Source organism: Takifugu rubripes, chromosome 13 (assembly GCF_901000725.2).
Source record: "Takifugu rubripes chromosome 13, fTakRub1.2, whole genome shotgun sequence".
Lineage (NCBI taxonomy): Eukaryota > Metazoa > Chordata > Actinopteri > Tetraodontiformes > Tetraodontidae > Takifugu > Takifugu rubripes.
The window spans coordinates 201,243-227,286 of record NC_042297.1 but is presented as its reverse complement, the minus strand read 5'-3'; the positions used below and the strand labels follow the sequence as shown (position 1 = coordinate 227,286).

Below are 26,044 nucleotides of genomic sequence, written 5' to 3'. Positions count from 1 at the left end.
AGACTTCATAGAGACATTATAGAGGAATTATAGAGACATTATAGAGGCATTAGAGAGACATTATAGAGGCATTATAGAGACAATATAGAGACATTATAGAGGAATTATAGAGACATTATAGAGACAATATAGAGATATTATAGAGGAATTATAGAGACATTATAGAGACAATATAGAGACATTATAGAGGCATTATAGAGACATTAGGGAGGCATTATAGAGACATTATAGAGACATTATAGAGGCATTAGAGAGGCATTAGAGAGCCACTATAGAAGAATTATAGAGGCATTATAGAGGCATTATAGAGGCATTATAGAGACATTATAGAGACTTCATAGAGACATTATAGAGGAATTATAGAGACATTATAGAGGCATTAGAGAGACATTATAGAGGCATTATAGAGGAATTAGAGAGGCATTAGAGAGGCATTATAGAGGAATTATAGAGACATTATATAGACATTATAGAGGAATTATAGAGACTTCATAGAGACATTATAGAGGAATTATAGAGACATTATAGAGGAATTATAGAGACATTATAGAGGAATTATAGAGACTTCATAGAGACATTATAGAGGAATTATAGAGACATTATAGAGACATTATAGAGGAATTATAGAGACATTATAGAGGAATTATAGAGACATTATAGAGGCATTATAGAGACATTAAGGAGACATTATAGAGGCTGCTGTGGTAACTGTCTGGGTGATGGAAAGGAGCCTTTATTGATGTGCTCATCAGATGGTTCCTGAGCTTTAAAAAGGAATTTGACTCTTTGATCTGTTTGGTTTGGCACTTATTAATGACGTTCTTGGATACACATAGTATAGGGTATGTTAACAATTCAAGAATAAATGATAATATCAGGAAATTTCAAATGAAAAATAAAACTCCTACAGTTAGGTCTACATAAAGAGCTCTAACATGTGAATTTTATGAGTCAATTAATTTTTCTTATTCCATAAAAACTATAAATTGTTATTATACAATTTATTCACACAGAAACTGAAACATTTCAAGCCTGTGCTGTATTCAAGGAATCAGAAAGTTGAGTCAAAAGCAAGTGGGGGACGATGTGGGGGGCGATGTGGGGGACGAATGTCCATTTAGATGTTGGGGAGGACTGAGGCTGGAGTCAGAGCATCAGGACAGACGTGGACCTGGACTCTGCCACTGTCGCATCTAAAGCTGAGAAAGCATCAGAGGCATATCTCATGACAGGACAGCAGTAAATCCTGCTTTCCATCTGGGAATCACCTTTCCCGACTCTGAGGAGAGAGGAGAGACCACCACCCTGTTCTCTGTTGGTGCTGGAGCACTGACTTCCATCGGGTCCAGAGGCAGCGCAGGTCTGCCAGGAGATCACTTCCTGCTCCTACCCTGGAGATGCTGATGTCTGTCTCCAACAGGCACCTGATCAAACTACCCAAACCTCTTGAATCCAGCACGGCTGGACCCGCCAGCAGCCTCGCTGGGGCGGTCTGCTCCAAGCTTGAAGTGCTTCTATGACCACGAGTGAAGTGAAAGCTGATATCGCGGGTCATATTGCACGGGCGCGTGCACGAAGGTGGAGTAGTTTTAACTTGGGTGTCTTTATCGCGCTGACCAATGAGTCTTCGCCTTTTTGTTGCAATCGGGCTGTGATTGGCTGCGCGCGGCTCGCTGTCATCGAAGCGACAGATGATTGGTCAGAAGACTGGAGCGACCCACAAGCCCCGCCCCTTTCCCCGCTGGGTGGGAGGAGGGTTTTTATGGGAGAAAAAAGAAGCTGCGCGAAAATATCGAGTGAGATTTGAGAAGAAAAAGGCCGATCGGGACTTGTTAACGGACTAAAAGTGGATCGGGCCGGACGGAGAGTGAGCGGCGTCCCGGGGGCTTGTTCACGGTAGGTTCTGCTGGGGTTGGTGGATCTTCTGCTGGGGTTGGTGGATCTCCTGGTGCTTTGTTGCTCTCAGCTATGGACTTCTCACACTGGTCTCGGTCCTTCCTAAAGCTCCTCAGTGAGGGGAATAAAGTGCCTTTGGCGTGATGTCCTGCCTGGAGCAGAATCTGTCTAGAACCAGAGCAGAACCACTTCTTTTGGAACTAATGCACCACAACAGGCGTCCACGAATGGAGCCACAGCTACGAGAAAAGACCCTCGAAAAAGGTGTTTGACAGAGATGCTGGTCATGGCTGATCGGCATCATGTGGAGCTTGACTTTGTCTTATTGGAACTAAAGGTTGGAGCTGCAGATCAGTCACGTTCTTCTTTGTGCTGATGCTTGTAGAGGAGGATTTTGAACCAAAAGTGAGGGTGATTTACTGGGGTAGATCCCAGACTGTTGCCGTGGAGCCCAGGAGAGATTTATTAGGCCTCCATTCAGACCCACCAGATCTGGATCAACGCTCCAGACCAGCTCCTGTCCTGTTCAGTCTTTATTAGTTATCAAGCCTAACCAACAGTTGAGGAACATTCCTGTTCTTCTCTCCACACACTCACACCTGTGCACCACCATCCTCACCTCAGTTATCCACCCACTCACCTAAAGATCAGACACGTGTGCCCCCCCCCCCCCCATTCAGCCAAAAACCAAAACCCCTCATGTCTTCTCTAATCCAACCCATAGACAGACAAATTTAGACTCTTTTGTAAACTTATAAACAAAAGGCAAACCTAGCATTGACCAAAGTCTTGGAACCCTTTAGCACGTGCTTAACGATTAGCGGTGATTAATTGGAATGAAATGTGTCGGGAGCTGCTGTACCAGACCCTTGCACCAACAACCCCCTGTTCTCCAGATGAGAAACTGCTTCCACCTGGGAGTCCAGTTTCCTTGGGGAAAGAAGTTTCAACATGTATTGCTCCACATCTGCCCGGCTGCTTCAGCTCTGTTGGCTCTGGCCTGGTGGTCCGGACCCGGTTCAGCAGTATGGGCTGATGTGGGTCAGACTGTCCACATTCAGACCCTCCAGGTCCCGTTGTGGTGGGAGAGGCCATTTCATCAGGACACAGCTGGGTGGGGAGCCCATGCGGCCTGTTGCTGGACGGATCAGCGGAGCTGCTGACCTTCTGTTGAACACACTTCCTGTGTGGGATCTGGGCTTCCTGTTGTTTTTTCCCAGCCTGTCGGTGTGGACGACTCCCGCCTCCTCCCGATCGCCCTGCAGCCACGTTATTGTGTTGGCTGGTGGGAACGCTGCGTGATTGACGGCGTACCTTCCGCACATTCCAATCCCCCCACACTGTTTACTCTGCTCCTCGGAGCCGCCTTGGCTCTGCTTCCTCGGCTCGCCCTGCCCTTCCCTCTGGTGTGGGCTTGGGTTTTTTTTATTTTTGCCCTTTACAGCTGAAGTTCTTGTGTGTTAGAGTGTTAACAGTTGCCATACGTCCGCCCCTACGTTACCTGCGGTTCCGTTCATCGTGGCAAAGCGTCCCATTATAATGGTGTGCACGTCAGGTCAGGTCAGGTGGGGTCATGGGGGGGGGGGGGGGGTGTCTAGCTTACTGTGTCCTGAAAACGTTGACAGGTTCTGCGCTCGTTTCCATTTTTCCTGCTCCCTCACGATTCTCAGTGTATTTAAAGAAATGGAAAGTGACATATTGGAATGTCCACATCTGTCACCATCTCGGTTTGTTCATGAGGTTTTGCATTTCCCGCATGGAGGTGGACTTGTGTATGAGACACAACGCTTCCATGAAACATACAACACCATCCACTTCTGCTCCATCTGCATTCCAGATGTAAGGAACAGAAGGCGGCAGATGTGGGGAACACAACACAGTTCTTGATAGGGAAAGAGCCAAAGAATATGCTGGTGGTCACATCAATGTATGTGTGCCACCAACCATCAACCGTCCAAGAGGAATCATCTCAGAGGGGGGAGGACTGCCAAATATAAGTGTGCAAACTCTTATCACCATCATTCAAAGTAACTCTGATCACCTCCAGGTGACCTCCTGCTGCTCGAGCATCTCATTAGGAAGCAGAGAGCTCCTGAAGCTTCCGTGTTCTCATCCTTTGATGTATCGGCCACGAAACGGTGAAGGTCTTCATCAGGTGGAGAAAATGGGGCTCATTGAAAGGAGCTGACGTTCCAAAATAGATGAGAAGAAGATTGGGCAGAGATGCTTCCAATAGGAACATCTGGGAAAGACGGCAGGACGGAAGGCTTTTATTCTGGAAAAGAATCAGCAGCATGCGGATCAGGCCTGGAACCGGGGCCAAAGGCAGCTGCTGTCACATGTTCACGTCCACACGTTTGGCTAATGTACGAGTCTCGCTCTGCATCTGTAGCGTGCCATTAGCATTAGCTGCACTCCTTCCTGCCCTGAGGCCTCCTGAGCAGTAACTTTTGCAGGAAGGTGCCATTAAATATGGATACTTGGTTCCATGGAACCCAGAATTCCCCTGGAGAACAGAACGCTGTGTTCTTTAATTACCACGGCCCTTTTCTGTAGAGTTGAATTTCTCTTCCGAGAGTTGCCAGCTCAGTTGTGCTTGATGCTAGTAACCGTCCCATTTACCAGCTGGTGGGTTAACCCTAACCCTAACCCAGCTTCACCCGTTTCTGTCTCTAAGTAGCACCTCTGTACCTTTCACACAGCTTAAATCGTGGCATGCAGCAGATTGCAGTGTACATTTTTAGCTTAGTTGCTAACGTCCCAAAACAACACAGGGTGTCATTTGGTCTCCCGGTCCACATAGTCCCCCATAATCACCTCCCTGGTCCACTTGACGTCGGTGGAGACCTGAAGCACGTAGAGCCGGTCCTAACAGAGACCTGAAGCCCGTAGAGCTGATCCCAACAGAGACCTGAAGCCCGTAGAGCCGGTCCCAACAGAGACCTGAAGCCCGTAGAGCCGGTCCCAACAGAGACCTGAAGCCCGTAGAGCCGGTCCTAACAGAGACCTGAAGCACGTAGAGCCGGTCCTAACAGAGACCTGAAGCACGTAGAGCCGGTCCCAACAGAGACCTGAAGCCCGTAGAGCCGGTCCCAACAGAGACCTGAAGCCCGTAGAGCCGGTCCTAACAGAGACCTGAAGCACGTAGAGCCGGTCCTAACAGAGACCTGAAGCACGTAGAGCCGGTCCTAACAGAGACCTGAAGCCCGTAGAGCCGGTCCTAACAGCAACGCTCGGCCTCCATCCCCGGCCGGTCCGAGCTAGCTCGCTCAAGACTGACAGTTGTTTTCTCTTGTTAAGCACTGATGTTGTATCAGTGAATCCCATAATCACATCCAGCTGCTGGTGGGAATCAGCCATAAACCAGCACGTAAGACTTGTTCCTGTGGCTGCCACCATCTGAGTTTAGCGCCGTCGTTCCAGAGAAGCAGCTGCTCGGTCTCCCAGAAGCTTCATCCGTTGGACGACCTTAGGATTAAAAACGTCTATTTTCGAATTAAACATAAAGATTCCAAGTGGAAGTTTGAAAATTCTTTCATTTCACTTTAATGGTGAGGATTGCATGTTTTAGATATTGGAACCTGGGCTTCAGAGACCTCTGTTCCTGCTACACTGATGACCCCCCACCCCCCTTTACCTTTAGAGGTCTCAGTACATTTATAAATCTAAACATGAGCTAGCCTTCTAAGCTAGGAGGCTTTTATGCTGTGCAATGCAAAATGCACCTTTATGTGCTGTGCTCCAAAAATTCCAAACTAATAATGTTATGGTATTTAGCTCCAGGAGCTACTAGAACCTACTAACCAGCCTTCTGTGGTCAGTGTTGTCCAGGACAAATGTCCAGGTATGGTGACGCTGTTCCACTCTGTCTTGTCGATGCTCCCTTGACAGGAGCTGCTGCAGGTACCTGGTCTCATCTCAACCTCAGCGACTTTATCTGGAGCCAGCAGCCTCAGCAGTGAGGCCCAGACCTCCCTCACCCCAGACATCTCCTCCAGCTCCTCTGGGAGTATTCAGAGGTGCTCCCAGGCCGGAACACCTCCCATCGAATCCCTGATCGGGTGGACGAACCACCTCAGCTGACTGCTCCCGTAGCGAAGGAGCAGCGGCTCTACGCCCAGCTCCTCGCCAGTGCCTCACCACAGCTCTAAGGGACAACCTCCCTGAGACAAAGCTCCTATCGGCCGCCCGCATCTGCCATCTTGTCCTTGTGATCCCTCCCCAAAGTTCACGACCATTGGTGAGAATGGAAGCTCAGACTGGTCGGAGCTTTGCCTCATGACTCCGCTCTTCTTCACCACAATGGTCCGGTACACCACATCACCTGGCTCCAGCCTTCCCTCACTCATGAGCAAGACCCCAAGACACTTGAGCGCCTCCTCTTGAGGCAGGACCTCTCCACCAACCTGGAGAGGGAAACCCACCCTTTTCCGGTGTCCACACCCTTCCATGGCCTCAGACTTAAAGGTGCTGGTTCTTATCCCAGCCACTTCAGTCAGATGAAATCTGCCCCAATGCATGCTGAAGGTTCTGGAGGTGCTGAAGGCTCTGGAGGTGCTGAAGGTTCTGGAGGTGCTGAAGGTTCTGGAGGTACTGAAGGCTCTGGAGGTGCTGAAGGCTCTAGAGGTGCTGAAGGTGCTGAAGGCTCTGGAGGTGCTGAAGGCTCTGGAGGTGCTGAAGGCTCTAGAGGTGCTGAAGGCTCTGGAGGTGCTGAAGGCTCTGGAGGTGCTGAAGGTTCCGGAGGTGCTGAAGGCTCTGGAGGTGCTGAAGGTTATGGAGGTGCTGAAGGCTCTAGAGGTGCTGAAAGCTTGATGAAGCCAGGACGTCATCTGCAAAAAACAGAGGTGAAAACTGGACCCCGCTCCAGCCCCTGGCTTTGCTAAGAAATTCTGTGCCCGAACAGAACCAGAACCCCAACTGCCTTGCAATTTTGGGGAGGCGTGTCAACCGAGACAGCCTGACACCCAGAGACCAGAGGCACTCAGGGCAGACCTCCTGTACCCCCGATGCCTGGCCACCAAGGAGCTTGCTGACAGGCTCAGTGACCTTAGCTTGGGTGATGGCCGAGTCCACCTCCCAGAGCTTTAGTAGCTCCTGGAACTATTCCCTCCACAGTCCACCAATGTCCCCAGGCGTTGGGTGGGGGCACAGGGGCGGGTCGGCCCGGTGGACACTGATGCAGTACCGTACGATAGTGTCGATGCTGAAGAGGCGTTTTCTTAATTCTATTTTTAGATTTAGATTAGGGAACATCTTTTAATCATTAACTTCCTGCGTACTAACGCGTATTAGCAGCATAATGATGCTTCATTATTCATGACGAAGCTCTTGTGTTTATTACACCATTAACGAAGGCTTGGCCAGCTATAACCTCCTTATTACTGCTTGTGCTCTGACAGTAGGAGGTGGTTGTTCATGATTTCTGTTCTTGACACTCAGCTGATGCAGTATGATAACCTAGCTAGGTCCGTCTGCAGGTGTGGACCTTCAACACCTCTGGTTGGTCTTTGATGTCTCTTCATCTCCAGCTGAACATGAGCTGGTTTTCTCTTAGCACTTTTGAACACTGGAACAGTTCCAGAGGCTTTGAGGCAGTGTTGAGGGGGAATTGGGACTCTGAGATAGAGAGATGATTATTCTGAGCTGGATCCAGATCTAGCTACTGTCCCCATTCTGGCTCAGGAAGAGATCCAGTTTTTAAAAGCTGGACCTCCTGTGAAGAAGAATCACAAATCCCAGAATCCTAATATCAGCTATAGAGGTGTGTGTGTGTGTGTGTGTGTGTGTGGTGTGGGGGGGGGGGGGGGCTCTAGCTTGCAGCTTTGCCTGTGTTGATGTTCTTCCTAATTGTCTCTAGGTGGATTGATCTTTGGAGACCACGATGCTCTCTTGAATGAGCCAAGCTCCCCTTCATCCCACCATCATGAACCACACACCTAGCCCCCACCTGTCTGATGGCAAGGGTGCCGGAGGTAGCCTGTTGTGCAGCCTGGGCTTGGGGGCCGACCGGGGGGTCCGCTCCCCCGACAGCCTGTCCCACACACCGAGCCCCACAGGAGACACGACCAGCTCCAGCCCACCATTGCTACTGTCCCCTGGGCTTGGAGGCATCGGCCTATGTTCCCTGGGGGCCATGGGAGACAGCACTGGGCCAGACTGGGAGAGTAGGGAGGAACTGAGGCTCCGGGAGCTGGAGGAGGCTCGAGCTCGGGCAGCCCAGATGGAGAAGACCATGAGGTGGTGGTCCGACTGCACTGCAAACTGGAGAGAGAAGTGGAGCAAGGTCAGCGTGCACTCCTCCTTATTTCATTAGCATCCTTGACGTTAGCATTTATGCACCAGCTTCTCAAGGACTTTATTGCCTTCAGGCACTCGTTATCTTTGTTGTAATAACACACTGTGTATACATGCTTTATAATCAAGGCTTTGATCTTTGGAAGGTCATTACCTGGAAATCTCACTAAATCTCTTTAGAACTTTTGGAGTTCTGCGAACAAACAAATGTGGGCTGTCACATGACATCCACGGAGGTCACATGACTGTGGAGGTCACGTGATGTCCCTGAAGGTCACATGACATCCACGGAGGCCACGTGATGTCCGTGGAGGTCACGTGACTGTGGAGGTCATACTAAAAATGAACTCCGCTTGTGTCTTGAAGGTTCGGGCCGAGCGGAACCGTGCTCGAGATGAGGTTCGCCAGCTGAGGCAGCGGCTCGATACTCTAACCAAAGAATTGAGCAACGTTCGGCGGGAGCGCCAAGAGCTCGCCGTGGAGAACGAGAGTTTCCGGCAGGGGTCGCACCGCAGCGAGCGCACTTCTCCTGCAGCTTCATTCGTTGGACGCCCCGGTGGCGTTTCTGCTTCCTCTCCCTCTATCCTTCCCTCCTACCCTCCCCCCTCCTCTCCAGTCCATGCTGACCAGAAACTGGGCCCAGCTGGGGATGATCCACCGGGGTCTCCAGAGGCAGAACCAGTGAGAGACGTGGCCTTAGATGGACAAAGATTGAGTCAAGAAAAAGTGAGTTTTCACCGTGTTTCGACCGTTGCTGTAATGCTAACGCTAACGTAAAGCTAGCGCTGACGGGGCTGAACACGGCGTGCAGTGGTAGCTGCGACTCTGAGGTGCTCGCAAAGATGAATAATCAAGATAACAATAAGACTGATCACCTTCACGCTCATTCTTCCCTGCAGTGATTATTGACGATAATGAATGCAGGAAGGAACAAGTTCAGTTCTTAAAGGAGCCGCGTGGTCTCTTCGAGAGTGTCCTGCAGGTATCTGGCGTGGTCCCCGTCCTGGCTTCCTCTCATGTGAACACGCTTGTGTGTCTGACAGGACTTGGTGACCATGGAGTCAGGTCCTAGCTCCAGAAGCCCAGAAGGTGAGCTGAAGGACTGGGACAGTCGTAGCATTATCGCTTCTGTTAACCCTGCTGCATTACGCACACTGTCTGGGACAAGCCGGCAGGAACGCAGCCGGCAGCTGTGGGAGGGTATCAGCACAGAGGAGGAGGACTCGGGCAAAGTTAATGCGCTACAGCTTCGCCTAGACGAGTCACAGAAGGTCCTGCTGAAGGAGCGAGAGTAAGAGGAGCCCCACGCCAGCGAGGCTAATCAAGGCTACCGCACGCTAAAACCTCCGTGTGTCTTTACCCCCCCCCCCCAGAGACAAACTCGCACTGAACAAGTGCATCGAGAGGCTGGAGGCAGAACGCAGCCAGTGGAAGCTGAAATATGAGGAGCTGAGCAAAAACAAGCAGGAAGTCCTCAAACAGGTGAGTGAGGTCATGTCTCAGGAACTGGCGTGCGTCTAGAACCCAAACGCTCTCCAAATGTGTGAGCACAGACTCGGCGAGACGTCTCGGTGACGGTCCGTAATCATGAGGCTTTGAAGACAAAACACGCCACATTTGAATCGAAACTTCCCAACAAATGTTTAGAATTAGTCTGATAAAATGATTCACAGCAGCATTAAAGCACCACAGGAGGTCGCTCAAGCGTACGACACGTTGTTAGCATCCAGAATGGCTCAATGCTAATGCTTATGATCACACGGAGCGCCTAGGTTACCAGATCACACGGGACACTGCTCAGCAGAAGAAGCTCAGAGACATTTCGGAGCTGGAAGCAGAATTCTTTGGCTTCAAGAATATTGACAAAATCAAGACTCCAAAAGAGACATCTGCTGCTGGGAATAACGTCCATCATGATTGTGGGGCACCAGTTCACCCTCTAACCCTCTAACCCTAACCCTCTAACCCTCTAACTCTAACCCTCTAACCCTCTAACCCCATAACCCTCTAACCCCATAACCCCCTAACCCTAACCCCCTAACCCTCTAACCCTAACCCCCTAACCCCCTAACCCTCTAACCCTCTAACCCTAACCCTCTAACCCTCTAACCCTAACCCTCTAACCCTCTAACTCTAACCCTCTAACCCTCTAACCCCATAACCCTCTAACCCCATAACCCCCTAACCCTAACCCCCTAACCCTCTAACCCTAACCCCCTAACCCTAACCCCCTAACCCTCTAACCCTAACCCTCTAACCCGCTAACCCCATAACCCTCTAACCCTCTAACCCTAACCCTCTAACCCTAACCCTCTAACCCCCTAGCCCTCTAACCCTGACCCTCTAACCCTCTAACTCTAGCCCTCTAACCCTCTAACCCTAACCCTCTAACCCTCTAACCCCCTAGCCCTCTAACCCTGACCCTCTAACCCTAACCCTCTAACCCTCTAACTCTAGCCCTCTAGCCCTCTAACCCTCTAACCCTAACCCTCTAACCCTCTAACCCTCTAACCCCCTAACCCTCTAACCCTCTAACCTTCTAACTCTAACCCTAACCCTCTAACCCTCTAACCCTAACCCTCTAACCCTCTAACCCTAACCCTCTAGCCCTCTAACCCTAACCCTCTAACCCTCTAACCCAAACCTTCTAACCCTCTAACCCTCTAACCCTAACCCTAACCCTCTAACCCTAACCCTCTAACCCTCTAACCCTAACCCTAACCCTCTAACCCTAACCCTCTAACCCTCTAACCCTAACCCTCTAACCCTAACCCTAACCCTCTAACCCTCTAACCCTAACCCCCTAACCCTAACCCTCTAACCCTAACCCTCTAACCCTCTAACCCTAACCCTCTAATCCTAACCCTCTAACCCTCTAACCCTAACCCTCTAACCCTAACCCTCTAACCCTAACCCTCTAACCCTAACCCCCTAACCCTCTAACCCGGTCCCTCACAAAAGAGATGTAACCTCAAGGGACCAGCTGGTCAGATAAAGGTTGAATCAAGAACCAGCCAACTCTGCTCTTTTAGGGCTTTTTGTGAGAACAACTATGAAAGTGGACACACTCCAGTTGGTGGCCTCGGTGGAGCCGAGTGCAGTCAAGTGTGAACGCAGCTGGAAGCTGGTTGAGAAGCAGTTTGGTGGAGGAAAGGTCAGGACCTGGGGCTGCCTGGCCTGTTTTCCTTGATCCAAACCAGAAGGGCTTCAGAAAAGCGGCGTGTGTCTTTTGGAGGAGCCGAGTCAGAGCTGATCCCAGCGGAGATGCTGTGGATGACGCCAACACAGACCAGGACAGAGACCTTCTGCTGGGACTGAGGTGCTCCTCAGTGATGGGCAGCTCTGCCCCACCACTACAGACGGGGCTTGTTAGTAGTTCCAGGGTCCTGTTGAGGTTGTTGGATAGAGATTATCAATAACCTGAGGGAGGTGAAGGTGAACCACAACAGAGACATCAAAGGATTCAGTGTTCCCTTTAACTGGGTGTGTTTGAAGACTAACGTCATGAAACACCTCATCTTATTATTATTGTCTGTCTGGCCTCCTCCGTGTAGCTGAACCTGCTCAAAGAAATCCACCAGGATGAACTGGGCCGCATCTCTGAAGACTTGGAGGATGAACTGGGAGCCCGAACCAGCATGGACAAGAAACTGGCTGAACTGCGAGCTGAGGTCAGGACACGTTGGTCCTTCGATCAGTCTTCCAGAGCCACGTGGTCTGAATGTCCAGGAGGTTCCTCCCCTTGTTCTCATGGCTGCTGTGTCTGTCTGTGTCAGATGGAGAGGTTGCAGGTGGAGAACGCTGCCGAATGGGGGCGCAGGGAGCGCTTAGAAACGGAGAAACTGGCTCTGGAGAGGGACAACAAGAAGCTGAGGGCACACGCTGAAGATCTGGAAGAGCAGCTGGCCAAGAAACGGCGGCAGGCAGCCTCGGCGCTCGACAGCGACCTGAAGGCCATCCAGGGGGAACTGTTTGAGAGGAACAAGGTGGGCCGGCGTTGAGGAGACGGGCTCAGTCGTTCACTCACCCCTGAACGTCAGCTCCAGAGTTTTGTGCTCATAAATGAACGTCGCTCTTCCACAGACGAGCATGAGCTTATTCCTAAAGGCCTCAGGAAGGTTGACAGGATTCATAGCTGACCTGTTGGTGATGCAGGGTGAAGATGTCCTCGCCAACACCAGCTAACTTCTGCGCTGTCCTTCCAGGAGCTGGCTGACCTCCGCCACGTTCACTCTAAACTCAAGAAGCAGTTCCAGGAGAAGACCACGGAGCTGGCTCACGCCAACCGCAGGGTGGAGAGCCACGAGGCCGAGGTCAAGAAGCTCCGACTGAGAGTGGAGGAACTAAAGAAGGAGTTGGGCCAGGCTGAAGATGAGGTGGGAGCAGAGAACTCACAAACCACCCATGTAGAAACAGTAGAACTAGTCCTGGTTAGTTCTGTGTCTGGACTGTGGAGGACTGGACATTCTCCTCTGTATAATTCTGCTCTGTGTGTGTTTGTGTGTGTGCGTGTGTGTGTGTGTGCGCCTCCAGCTCGATGAGTCTCATAACCAGAGCAGGAAGCTGCAGCGGTCTCTGGACGAACAGGTGGAACAAACGGAGAACCTGCAGGTACAACTGGAACACTTGCAGTCAAGGTGAGGAACACACACACACACACACACGGGTGATACTATGTTTGTGAGTACCGTACCATCACAAGTAACCCTAACCTGAACCAATCCTACCCATAACATCGAGTAACATCGTGAGACCGGCCACAACTTGGTAACAAGAATAAGGTCCATTACTCCTGTAGATGAGTGCCCATGGCAACCGTCTGCCCATGGTGACCGTCTGCCCATGGCAACCGTCTGCCCATGGCAACCATCTGCCCATGGCGACCGTCTGCCCATGGCGACTGTCTGCCCCTAGCAACCATTTGCCCATGGCAACCGTCTGCCCATGGCGACCGTCTGCCCATGGTGACCGTCTGCCCCTAGCAACCGTCTGCCCATGGCAACCATCTGCCCATGGCAACCATCTGCCCGTGGCGACCGTCTGCCCGTGGCAACTGTCTGCCCATGGCAACTGTCTGCCCATGGCAACCATCTGCCCGTGGCGACCGTCTGCCCATGGCAACTGTCTGCCCATGGCAACTGTCTGCCCATGGCAACTGCCACGTCAGGGCTCTGGGGCAGTTGGGCCATTTTTCCCTGCTACTCTGAGCCAGAGCAGAAAAACACTTTTCATACGACAGTCGTTGATATTTAAACATCCCAACCAGCCACTGACTTCACATTTGAATGATAATCAAAGGGTTTGTTGGTGACCAACATCATGGCTTTATTGTGAGTCGGCCTCCTGTCCCCCTGTGTCTCCCCTCCCCTCGTGTCCCCCTGTGTCTCCCCTCCCCTCCTGTCCCCCTGTGTCTCCCCTCCCCTCGTGTCCCCACCCCTCGTGTCCCCCTGTGTCCCCACCCCTCGTGTCCCCATGTCTCCCCTCCCCTTGTGTCCCCCTGTGTCTCCCCTCCCCTCGTGTCCCCCTGTGTCTCCTCTCCCCTTGTGTCCCCCTGTGTCTCCCCTCCCCTTGTGTCCCCACCCCTCGTGTCCCCCTGTGTCCCCACCCCTCGTGTCCCCATGTCTCCCCTCCCCTTGTGTCCCCCTGTGTCTCCCCTCCCCTCGTGTCCCCCTGTGTCTCCTCTCCCCTTGTGTCCCCCTGTGTCTCCTCTCCCCTTGTGTCCCCCTGTGTCTCCCCTCCCCTCGTGTCCCCCTGTGTCTCCCCTCCCCTCGTGTCCCCCTGTGTCCAGACTGCGGCGGCAGCAGCAGAATCCTAGCTTGTTCGGGAAGATGCGATCTGCTCGATTTGGTCCTGAAAATCCAGATGAGCCGACCAGTGATGGTGATGAAGAGGATGAAGAGCTGCAGCTCCAGATCCCATAACACACACACACACACACACACACACACACACACACACACACAGACATACAGAAAGAGGAAGAGGTTGATGAAGAAGGTGACTCCTGTTGAAAGTTCCAGCTCTGCTTTGATGCAGTAAATATCCGTAGGCTGAAGTCTGGTGGTGCCATTACCTCATCTCCAGAAGGCGGGAGCCTCTGTCCCAGAACTTAACAAATGTATCACTGACAACCACCAAACAGCACATTTCCCACTTATTTAAAGACGTCCACCACTTTCCTGCAGAAAAAGACAATTGTAAATGGATTTGATCAGCTGGCAGTAGGGAGCTGTGTTGACGGTGGTTCCTGGTCCTGTCAGACTGGTCCAAGTCCACACTGAGAATGGAAGGGGCAGCAGAATAACCTCCACTATTCTGATGTTCTTTAGCTCAACATCCCATGTTAGTCAGGAGTGACAGTGCTCTCATGTTTAACAGATCTGACTGAATTTCTCTTGACTTCATTTCTTTCCTCTGATGTACAAAAGCTGAGGACTCTCCGCCTCGGCCGCCCTGTCTGAATTCCTACCTTTGCTGTTTTGCTCATTAAACCCAACATCAGCACTGCTTCCTGTGCGCTGCCGTGCATCCTGCCCGCCTCTTAACTCTGCGTTACCTCAGTGTCCTGTTAGCACTTCACTCAGCTCGCAATGATGGAAAATTGGCATCTCGTTTCTCGACATGAGTCGATTTTGAGAAACTTTAACGACATACTTAGAATTGGGGAACAAGTGTCATTTAAATTTTAGCTGCAAGTGGTTTCAGACCCTCTCTGCAAGCATAATCTTCCAATTGACAACTTATGTTGTGCTTTACAATATTTTATTCCTGCTTAGTGCTGCGTCTGTCCTGGATCGATGATTTAAACATACAACAGACACGCTTCTATTACTCATATTTATTCTACTTCTAATAGCAATCACAGTTATTGTTATTCTGAGTCCTCATGTGTGGCCTGAGCTGTCCAAGCAATAGAACATTTTCTTCCTCTTCTTCACCTTACAAAGTGTTACCACATGATCTTCACCTCTGATGCTGGAAGGGGACCAAGATATTTTTATTGATCAGTATTCTGAACTATTTATGTTATTGTCATGTTTTACTTTTTATAATTGAACTATATCAGTGGTTTTGTATTCAATAAATTTCAGCTGTAAATACAAATATCCTCCTTGTTTTTATCCCTTTCTTAAGTAAATTTATCTACAGTGTGAGAAATCCACAAAGTTGCTAGTTTCTAATACATAATGTGTAATGTGCATTTACACAAAAGGCCAAATCAACACAAGTGTTTCATATATTTACATTTGCAATAAAGAAAGACTTGCATATAAATGTGTAGGGTAATAATTCTGGGTGTGTAGTAGATAAGTCATTCAGTAACATCCTATAATAAACATAATATAAAGTTCACTACAACTGCTGTTTCCAGCCTTATTGTTAAAACTATCAAAGTCTAAGATGTGCCTATAAATCTAGATCACTGTTAAAAACAAACAAGCACCAGTTCTACGGATGTTTTGGTCATTATGACAGAAGAATTCGGACTTCTGTTTAATATTTTTTAAACTGCATGAATACGACAAAACGCTATTGAAACTGTTTACTTTGAGCCAACCAGGAAGTGTTCACCTCTGTCTCCGCCTCTGATTGGCTGTAGCGTGTTTACTTTGACCAAACCAGGAAGTGTTCCCCTCTGTCTCTTCCTCTGATTGGCTGTAGCGTGTTTCCATTAAGCCAACCAGGAAGTGTTCACCTCCGTCTCCGCCTCTGATTGGCTGTAGCGTGTTTACTTAAACTAACCAGGAAGTGTTCACCTCCGTCTCCGCCTCTAATTGGCTGTAGCGTGTTTACTTTAAGCCAACCAGGAAGTGTTCACCTCCGTCTCCGCCTCTGATTGGCTGTAGCGTGTTTACTTTAAGCCAACCAGGAAGTGTTCACCTCCGTCTCCGCCTCTGATTGGCTGTAGCGTGTTTACTTTTGGCCAACCAGGAAGTGTTCACCTCCGTCTCCGCCTCTGATTGGCTGTAGCGTGTTTACTTAAACTAACCAGGAAGTGTTCACCTCCGTATCCGCCTCTAATTGTCTGTAGCGTGTTTACTTTAAGCCAACCAGGAAGTGTTCACCTCTGTCTCCGCCTCTGATTGGCTGTAGCGTGTTTACTTTAAGCCAACCAGGAAGTGTTCACCTCCGTTTCCGCCTCTGATTGGCTGTAACGTGTTTACTTTAAGCCAACCAGGAAGTGTTCACCTCCGTCTCCGCCTCTGATTGGCTGTAGCGTGTTTACTTTAAGCCAACCAGGAAGTGTTCACCTCCGTCTCCGCCTCTGATTGGCTGTAGCGTGTTTACTTCAACTAACCAGGAAGTGTTCACCTCCGTCTCTGCCTCTAATTGGCTGTAGCGTGTTTACTTTAAGCCAACCAGGAAGTGTTCACCTCCATCTCCGCCTCTGATTGGCTGTAGCGTGTTTAATGTAAGCCAACCATGAAGTGTTCACCTCCGTCTCCGCCTCTAATTGGCTGTAGCGTGTTTACTTTAAGCCAACCAGGAAGTGTTCACCTCCGTCTCCGCCTCTGATTGGCTGTAGCGTGTTTACTTAAACTAACCAGGAAGTGTTCACCTCCGTCTCCGCCTCTGATTGGCTGTAGCGTGTTTACTTTAAGCCAACCAGGAAGTGTTCACCTCCGTCTCTGCCTCTGATTGGCTGTATCGTGTTTACTTTAAGCCAACCAGGAAGTGTTCACCTCCGTCTCAGCCTCTGATTGGCTGTAGCGTGTTTACTTTTAGCCAACCAGGAAGTGTTCACCTCCGTCTCCGCCTCTGATTGGCTGTAGCGTGTTTACTTCAACTAACCAGGAAGTGTTCACCTTCGTCTCCGCCTCTAATTGGCTGTAGCGTGTTTACTTTAAGCCAACCAGGAAGTGTTCACCTCCGTCTCCGCCTCTGATTGGCTGTAGCGTGTTTAATGTAAGCCAACCATGAAGTGTTCACCTCCGTCTCCGCCTCTAATTGGCTGTAGCGTGTTTACTTTAAGCCAACCAGGAAGTGTTCACCTCCGTCTCCGCCTCTGATTGGCTGTAGCGTGTTTACTTAAACTAACCAGGAAGTGTTCACCTCCGTCTCCGCCTCTGATTGGCTGTAGCGTGTTTACTTTAAGCCAACCAGGAAGTGTTCACCTCCGTCTCTGCCTCTGATTGGCTGTATCGTGTTTACTTTAAACCAACCAGGAAGTGTTCACCTCCATCTCCGCCTCTGATTGGCTGTATCGTGTTTACTTTAAGCCAACCAGGAAGTGTCCCCCTCCGTCTCCGCCTCTGATTGGCTGTATCGTGTTTACTTTAAGCCAACCAGGAAGTGTCCCCCTGCGTCTCCGCCTCTGATTGGCTGTAGCGTGTTTACTGTAAGCCAACCAGGAAGTGTTCACCTCCGTCTCCACCTCTGATTGGCTGTAGCGTGTTTACTTTGAGCCAACCAGGAAGTGTTCACCTCCGTCTCTGCCTCTGATTGGCTGTAGCGTGTTTACTTTGAGCCAACCAGGAAGTGTTCACCTCTGTCTCCGCCTCTGATTGGCTGTAGCGTGTTTACTTTGACCAAACCAGGAAGTGTTCCCCTCTGTCTCTTCCTCTGATTGGCTGTAGCGTGTTTCCATTAAACCAACCAGGAAGTGTTCACCTCCGTCTCCGCCTCTGATTGGCTGTAGCGTGTTTACTTTCAGCCAACCAGGAAGTGTTCACCTCCGTCTCCGCCTCTGATTGGCTGTAGCGTGTTTACTTTAATCCAACCAGGAAGTGTTCACCTCCGTCTCCGCCTCTGATTGGCTGTAGCGTGTTTACTTTCAGCCAACCAGGAAGTGTTCACCTCCGTCTCCGCCTCTGATTGGCTGTAGCGTGTTTACTTTAATCCAACCAGGAAGTGTTCACCTCCGTCTCCGCCTCTGATTGGCTGTAGCGTGTTTACTTTAAGCCAACCAGGAAGTGTTCACCTCCGTCTCCGCCTCTGATTGGCTGTAGCGTGTTTACTTTTGGCCAACCAGGAAGTGTTCACCTCCGTCTCCGCCTCTGATTGGCTGTAGCGTGTTTAATGTAAGCCAACCAGGAAGTGTTCCCCTCCGTCTCCGCCTCTGATTGGCTGTAGCGTGTTTACTTTAAGCCAACCAGGAAGTGTTCACCTCCGTCTCCGCCTCTGATTGGCTGTAGCGTGTTTACTTTAAGCCAACCAGGAAGTGTTCACCTCCGTCTCCGCCTCTGATTGGCTTTAGCGTGCTTACTGTAAGCCAACCAGGAAGTGTTCACCTCCGTCTCCGCCTCTGATTGGCTGTAGGGTGTTTACTTTGAGCCAACCAGGAAGTGTTCACCTCCGTCTCTGCCTCTGATTGGCTGTACCGTGTTTACTTTGAGCCAACCAGGAAGTGTTCACCTCTGTCTCCGCCTCTGATTGGCTGTAGCGTGTTTACTTTGACCAAACCAGGAAGTGTTCCCCTCTGTCTCCGCCTCTGATTGGCTGTAGCGTGTTTACTTTAAGCCAACCAGGAAGTGTTCACCTCCGTCTCCGCCTCTGATTGGCTGTAGCGTGTTTACTTTAAGCCAACCAGGAAGTGTTCACCTCCGTCTCCGCCTCTGATTGGCTGTAGCGTGTTTAATGTAAGCCAACCAGGAAGTGTTCACCTCCGTCTCCGCCTCTAATTGGCTGTAGCGTGTTTACTTTAAGCCAACCAGGAAGTGTTCACCTCCGTCTCCGCCTCTGATTGGCTGTAGCGTGTTTATTTAAACTAACCAGGAAGTGTTCACCTCCGTCACCGCCTCTGATTGGCTGTAGCGTGTTTACTTTAAGCCAACCAGGAAGTGTTCACCTCCGTCTCCGCCTCTGATTGGCTGTAGCGTGTTTAATGTAAGCCAACCAGGAAGTGTTCCCCTCCGTCTCCGCCTCTAATTGGCTGTAGCGTGTTTACTTTCAGCCAACCAGGAAGTGTTCACCTCCGTCTCCGCCTCTGATTGGCTGTAGCGTGTTTAATGTAAGCCAACCAGGAAGTGTTCACCTCCGTCTCCGCCTCTAATTGGCTGTAGCGTGTTTACTTTAAGCCAACCAGGAAGTGTTCACCTCCGTCTCCGCCTCTGATTGGCTGTAGCGTGTTTATTTAAACTAACCAGGAAGTGTTCACCTCCGTCACCGCCTCTGATTGGCTGTAGCGTGTTTACTTTAAGCCAACCAGGAAGTGTTCACCTCCGTCTCCGCCTCTGATTGGCTGTAGCGTGTTTAATGTAAGCCAACCAGGAAGTGTTCCCCTCCGTCTCCGCCTCTAATTGGCTGTAGCGTGTTTACTTTCAGCCAACCAGGAAGTGTTCACCTCCGTCTCCGCCTCTGATTGGCTGTAGCGTGTTTACTTTAAACCAACCAGGAAGTGTTCACCTCCGTTTCCGCCTCTGATTGGCTGTAGCGTGTTTACTTTAAGCCAACCAGGAAGTGTTCACCTCCGTCTCCGCCTCTCATTGGCTGTAGCGTGTTTACTTTGACCAAACCAGGAAGTGTTCCCCTCTGTCTCTTCCTCTGATTGGCTGTAGCGTGTTTACTGTAAGCCAACCAGGAAGTGTTCACCTCCGTCTCCGCCTCTGATTGGCTGTAGCGTGTTTAATGTAAGCCAACCAGGAAGTGTTCCCCTCTGTCTCCGCCTCTGATTGGCTGTAGCGTGTTTACTTTAAGCCAACCAGGAAGTGTTCACCTCCGTCTCCGCCTCTGATTGGCTGTAGCGTGTTTACTTTAAGCCAACCAGGAAGTGTTCACCTCCGTCTCCGCCTCTGATTGGCTGTAGCGTGTTTACTTTAAGCCAACCAGGAAGTGTTCCCCTCCTTCTCCGCCTCTGATTGGCTGTAGGGTGTTTACTTTAAGCCAACCAGGAAGTGTCCCCCTCCGTCTCCGCCTCTGATTGGCTGTAGCGTGTTTACTGTAAGCCAACCAGGAAGTGTTCACCTCCGTCTCCACCTCTGATTGGCTGTAGGGTGTTTACTTTGAGCCAACCAGGAAGTGTTCACCTCCGTCTCTGCCTCTGATTGGCTGTAGCGTGTTTACTTTGAGCCAACCAGGAAGTGTTCACCTCTGTCTCCGCCTCTGATTGGCTGTAGCGTGTTTACTTTGACCAAACCAGGAAGTGTTCCCCTCTGTCTCTTCCTCTGATTGGCTGTAGCGTGTTTCCATTAAGCCAACCAGGAAGTGTTCACCTCCGTCTCCGCCTCTGATTGGCTGTAGCGTGTTTACTTAAACTAACCAGGAAGTGTTCACCTCCGTCTCCGCCTCTGATTGGCTGTAGCGTGTTTAATGTAAGCCAACCAGGAAGTGTTCCCCTCCGTCTCCGCCTCTAATTGGCTGTAGCGTGTTTACTTTCAGCCAACCAGGAAGTGTTCACCTCCGTCTCCGCCTCTGATTGGCTGTAGCGTGTTTACTTTAAGCCAACCAGGAAGTGTTCACCTCCGTTTCCGCCTCTGATTGGCTGTAGCGTGTTTACTGTAAGCCAACCAGGAAGTGTTCACCTCCGTCTCCGCCTCTGATTGGCTGTAGCGTGTTTAATGTAAGCCAACCAGGAAGTGTTCCCCTCTGTCTCCGCCTCTGATTGGCTGTAGCGTGTTTACTTTAAGCCAACCAGGAAGTGTTCACCTCCGTCTCCACCTCTGATTGGCTGTAGCGTGTTTACTTTAAGCTAAGGGGATTGGCTGTAGCGTGTTTACTTTAAGCCAACCAGGAAGTGTTCCCCTCCGTCTCCGCCTCTGATTGGCTGTAGCGTGTTTCCATTAAGCCAACCAGGAAGTGTTCCCCTCCGTCTCTGCCTCTGATTGGCTGTAGCGTGTTTACTTTAAGCCAACCAGGAAGTGTTCCTCTCTGTCTCTTCCTCTGATTGGCCGTAGCGTGTTTCCATTAAGCCAACCAGGAAGTGTTCACCTCCGTCTCCGCCTCTGATTGGCTGTAGCGTGTTTACTTTAAGCCAACCAGGAAGTGTTCCCCTCCGTCTCCGCCTCTGATTGGCTGTAGCGTGTTTACTTTAAGCCAACCAGGAAGTGTTCCCCTCTGTCTCTTCCTCTGATTGGCTGTACCGTGTTTACTTTGAGCCAACCAGGAAGTGTTCACCTCTGTCTCCGCCTCTGATTGGCTGTAGCGTGTTTACTTTGACCAAACCAGGAAGTGTTCCCCTCTGTCTCCGCCTCTGATTGGCTGTGGCGTGTTTACTTTAAGCCAACCAGGAAGTGTTCACCTCCGTCTCCGCCTCTGATTGGCTGTAGCGTGTTTACTTTTGGCCAACCAGGAAGTGTTCACCTCCGTCTCCGCCTCTGATTGGCTGTAGCGTGTTTAATGTAAGCCAACCAGGAAGTGTTCACCTCCGTCTCCGCCTCTGATTGGCTGTAGCGTGTTTACTTTAAGCCAACCAGGAAGTGTTCACCTCCGTTTCCGCCTCTGATTGGCTGTAGCGTGTTTACTGTAAGCCAACCAGGAAGTGTTCACCTCCGTCTCCGCCTCTGATTGGCTGTAGCGTGTTTAATGTAAGCCAACCAGGAAGTGTTCCCCTCTGTCTCCGCCTCTGATTGGCTGTAGCGTGTTTACTTTAAGCCAACCAGGAAGTGTTCACCTCCGTCTCCGCCTCTGATTGGCTGTAGCGTGTTTACTTTAAGCCAAGGGGATTGGCTGTAGCGTGTTTACTTTAAGCCAACCAGGAAGTGTTCCCCTCCGTCTCCGCCTCTGATTGGCTGTAGCGTGTTTCCATTAAGCCAACCAGGAAGTGTTCCCCTCCGTCTCTGCCTCTGATTGGCTGTAGCGTGTTTACTTTAAGCCAACCAGGAAGTGTTCCTCTCTGTCTCTTCCTCTGATTGGCCGTAGCGTGTTTCCATTAAGCCAACCAGGAAGTGTTCCCCTCTGTCTCCGCCTCTGATTGGCTGTAGCGTGTTTACTTTAAGCCAACCAGGAAGTGTTCACCTCCGTCTCCGCCTCTGATTGGCTGTAGGGTGTTTACTTTAAGCCAACCAGGAAGTGTCCCCCTCCGTCTCCGCCTCTGATTGGCTGTAGCGTGTTTACTGTAAGCCAACCAGGAAGTGTTCACCTCCGTCTCCACCTCTGATTGGCTGTAGGGTGTTTACTTTGAGCCAACCAGGAAGTGTTCACCTCCGTCTCTGCCTCTGATTGGCTGTAGCGTGTTTACTTTGAGCCAACCAGGAAGTGTTCACCTCTGTCTCCGCCTCTGATTGGCTGTAGCGTGTTTACTTTGACCAAACCAGGAAGTGTTCCCCTCCGTCTCTTCCTCTGATTGGCTGTAGCGTGTTTCCATTAAGCTAACCAGGAAGTGTTCACCTCCGTCTCCGCCTCTGATTGGCTGTAGCGTGTTTACTTAAACTAACCAGGAAGTGTTCACCTCCGTCTCCGTCTCTGATTGGCTGTAGCGTGTTTAATGTAAGCCAACCAGGAAGTGTTCCCCTCCGTCTCCGCCTCTAATTGGCTGTAGCGTGTTTACTTTCAGCCAACCAGGAAGTGTTCACCTCCGTCTCCGCCTCTGATTGGCTGTAGCGTGTTTACTTTAAGCCAACCAGGAAGTGTTCACCTCCGTTTCCGCCTCTGATTGGCTGTAGCGTGTTTACTGTAAGCCAACCAGGAAGTGTTCACCTCCGTCTCCGCCTCTGATTGGCTGTAGCGTGTTTAATGTAAGCCAACCAGGAAGTGTTCCCCTCCGTCTCCGCCTCTAATTGGCTGTAGCGTGTTTACTTTAAGCCAACCAGGAAGTGTTCACCTCCGTCTCCGCCTCTGATTGGCTGTAGCGTGTTTACTTTAAACCAACCAGGAAGTGTTCACCTCCGTTTCCGCCTCTGATTGGCTGTAGCGTGTTTACTTTAAGCCAACCAGGAAGTGTTCACCTCCGTCTCCGCCTCTGATTGGCTGTAGCGTGTTTACTTTGACCAAACCAGGAAGTGTTCCTCTCTGTCTCTTCCTCTGATTGGCTGTAGCGTGTTTACTGTAAGCCAACCAGGAAGTGTTCACCTCCGTCTCCGCCTCTGATTGGCTGTAGCGTGTTTAATGTAAGCCAACCAGGAAGTGTTCCCCTCCGTCTCCGCCTCTGATTGGCTGTAGCGTGTTTACTTTAAGCCAACCAGGAAGTGTTCACCTCCGTCTCCGCCTCTGATTGGCTGTAGCGTGTTTACTTTAAGCCAACCAGGAAGTGTTCACCTCCGTCTCCGCCTCTGATTGGCTGTAGCGTGTTTACTTTAAGCCAACCAGGAAGTGTTCCCCTCCTTCTCCGCCTCTGATTGGCTGTAGCGTGTTTACTGTAAGCCAACCAGGAAGTGTTCACCTCCGTCTCCGCCTCTGATTGGCTGTAGCGTGTTTAATGTAAGCCAACCAGGAAGTGTTCCCCTCTGTCTCCGCCTCTGATTGGCTGTAGCGTGTTTACTTTAAGCCAACCAGGAAGTGTTCACCTCCGTCTCCGCCTCTGATTGGCTGTAGCGTGTTTACTTTAAGCCAAGGGGATTGGCTGTAGCGTGTTTACTTTAAGCCAACCAGGAAGTGTTCCCCTCCGTCTCCGCCTCTGATTGGCTGTAGCGTGTTTCCATTAAGCCAACCAGGAAGTGTTCCCCTCCGTCTCTGCCTCTGATTGGCTGTAGCGTGTTTACTTTAAGCCAACCAGGAAGTGTTCCCCTCCTTCTCCGCCTCTGATTGGCTGTAGGGTGTTTACTTTAAGCCAACCAGGAAGTGTCCCCCTCCGTCTCCGCCTCTGATTGGCTGTAGCGTGTTTACTGTAAGCCAACCAGGAAGTGTTCACCTCCGTCTCCACCTCTGATTGGCTGTAGGGTGTTTACTTTGAGCCAACCAGGAAGTGTTCACCTCCGTCTCTGCCTCTGATTGGCTGTAGCGTGTTTACTTTGAGCCAACCAGGAAGTGTTCACCTCTGTCTCCGCCTCTGATTGGCTGTAGCGTGTTTACTTTGACCAAACCAGGAAGTGTTCCCCTCTGTCTCTTCCTCTGATTGGCTGTAGCGTGTTTCCATTAAGCCAACCAGGAAGTGTTCACCTCCGTCTCCGCCTCTGATTGGCTGTAGCGTGTTTACTTTAAGCCAACCAGGAAGTGTTCACCTCCGTCTCCGCCTCTGATTGGCTGTAGCGTGTTTACTTAAGCCAACCAGGAAGTGTTCACCTCCGTCTCCGCCTCTGATTGGCTGTAGCGTGTTTACTTTAAGCCAACCAGGAAGTGTTCCCCTCCGTCTCCGCCTCTGATTGGCTGTAGCGTGTTTACTTTAAGCCAACCAGGAAGTGTTCCCCTCCGTCTCCGCCTCTGATTGGCTGTAGCGTGTTTACTGTAAGCCAACCAGGAAGTGTTCACCTCCGTCTCCGCCTCTGATTGGCTGTAGCGTGTTTACTTTGAGCCAACCAGGAAGTGTTCACCTCCGTCTCTGCCTCTGATTGGCTGTAGCGTGTTTACTTTGAGCCAACCAGGAAGTGTTCACCTCTGTCTCCGCCTCTGATTGGCTGTAGCGTGTTTACTTTGACCAAACCAGGAAGTGTTCCCCTCTGTCTCTTCCTCTGATTGGCTGTAGCGTGTTTCCATTAAACCAACCAGGAAGTGTTCAACTCCGTCTCCGCCTCTGATTGGCTGTAGTGTGTTTACTTAAACTAACCAGGAAGTGTTCACCTCCGTATCCGCCTCTAATTGGCTGTAGCGTGTTTACTTTCAGCCAACCAGGAAGTGTTCACCTCCGTCTCCGCCTCTGATTGGCTGTAGCGTGTTTACTTTAATCCAACCAGGAAGTGTTCACCTCCGTCTCCGCCTCTGATTGGCTCTAGCGTGTTTACTTTAAGCCAACCAGGAAGTGTTCACCTCCGTCTCCGCCTCTGATTGGCTGTAGCGTGTTTACTTTTGGCCAACCAGGAAGTGTTCACCTCCGTCTCCGCCTCTGATTGGCTGTAGCGTGTTTAATGTAAGCCAACCAGGAAGTGTTCCCCTCCGTCTCCGCCTCTGATTGGCTGTAGTGTGTTTACTTTAACCCAACCAGGAAGTGTTCACCTCCGTCTCCGCCTCTGATTGGCTGTAGCGTGTTTACTTTAAGCCAACCAGGAAGTGTTCACCTCCGTCTCCGCCTCTGATTGGCTGTAGCGTGTTTACTGTAAGCCAACCAGGAAGTGTTCACCTCCGTCTCCGCCTCTGATTGGCTGTAGGGTGTTTACTTTGAGCCAACCAGGAAGTGTTCACCTCCGTCTCTGCCTCTGATTGGCTGTAGCGTGTTTACTTTGAGCCAACCAGGAAGTGTTCACCTCTGTCTCCGCCTCTGATTGGCTGTAGCGTGTTTACTTTGACCAAACCAGGAAGTGTTCCCCTCTGTCTCTTCTTCTGATTGGCTGTAGCGTGTTTCTATTAAGCCAACCAGGAAGTGTTCACCTCCGTCTCCGCCTCTGATTGGCTGTAGCGTGTTTACTTAAACTAACCAGGAAGTGTTCACCTCCGTCTCCGCCTCTGATTGGCTGTAGCGTGTTTAATGTAAGCCAACCAGGAAGTGTTCCCCTCTGTCTCTTCCTCTGATTGGCTGTAGCGTGTTTCCATTAAGCCAACCAGGAAGTGTTCACCTCCGTCTCCGCCTCTGATTGGCTGTAGCGTGTTTATTTTAAGCCAACCAGGAAGTGTTCACCTCCGTCTGCGCCTCTGATTGGCTGTAGCGTGTTTCCATTAAGCCAACCAGGAAGTGTTCCCCTCCGTCTCCGCCTCTAATTGGCTGTAGCGTGTTTACTTTAATCCAACCAGGAAGTGTTCACCTCCGTCTCCGCCTCTGATTGGCTCTAGCGTGTTTACTTTAAGCCAACCAGGAAGTGTTCACCTCCGTCTCCGCCTCTGATTGGCTGTAGCGTGTTTACTTTTGGCCAACCAGGAAGTGTTCACCTCCGTCTCCGCCTCTGATTGGCTG

The 26,044-nt window shown here is 50.7% G+C and overlaps 1 protein-coding gene across 1 annotated transcript; it reads left to right on the top strand.

Annotated features, from left to right (window-relative positions):
* Positions 1-1,742: 1,742 nt before the first annotated feature.
* Positions 1,743-15,464, top strand: ccdc102a (coiled-coil domain containing 102A). The gene is made up of 10 exons (XM_029846252.1): positions 1,743-1,896; positions 7,754-8,179; positions 8,557-8,916; positions 9,234-9,481; positions 9,564-9,672; positions 11,745-11,861; positions 11,967-12,176; positions 12,396-12,566; positions 12,724-12,827; positions 13,979-15,464. Exons 2-10 carry the CDS (start codon positions 7,790-7,792, stop codon positions 14,109-14,111), a joined length of 1,842 nt encoding a protein of 613 aa, XP_029702112.1. The 5' UTR covers positions 1,743-1,896; positions 7,754-7,789; the 3' UTR covers positions 14,112-15,464.
* The last annotated feature ends 10,580 nt before the right edge of the window (positions 15,465-26,044 follow it).

Coding starts and splice junctions, on each gene's coding strand:
- ccdc102a (XM_029846252.1), top strand. CDS start 7,790: ATGAGCCAAGCTCCCCTTCATCCCACCATCATGAACCACACACCTAGC. Junction 12,567..12,723: donor TGGGCCAGGCTGAAGATGAG/GTGGGAGCAGAG, acceptor GTGCGCCTCCAG/CTCGATGAGTCTCATAACCA. Junction 12,828..13,978: donor CTGGAACACTTGCAGTCAAG/GTGAGGAACACA, acceptor CCCTGTGTCCAG/ACTGCGGCGGCAGCAGCAGA.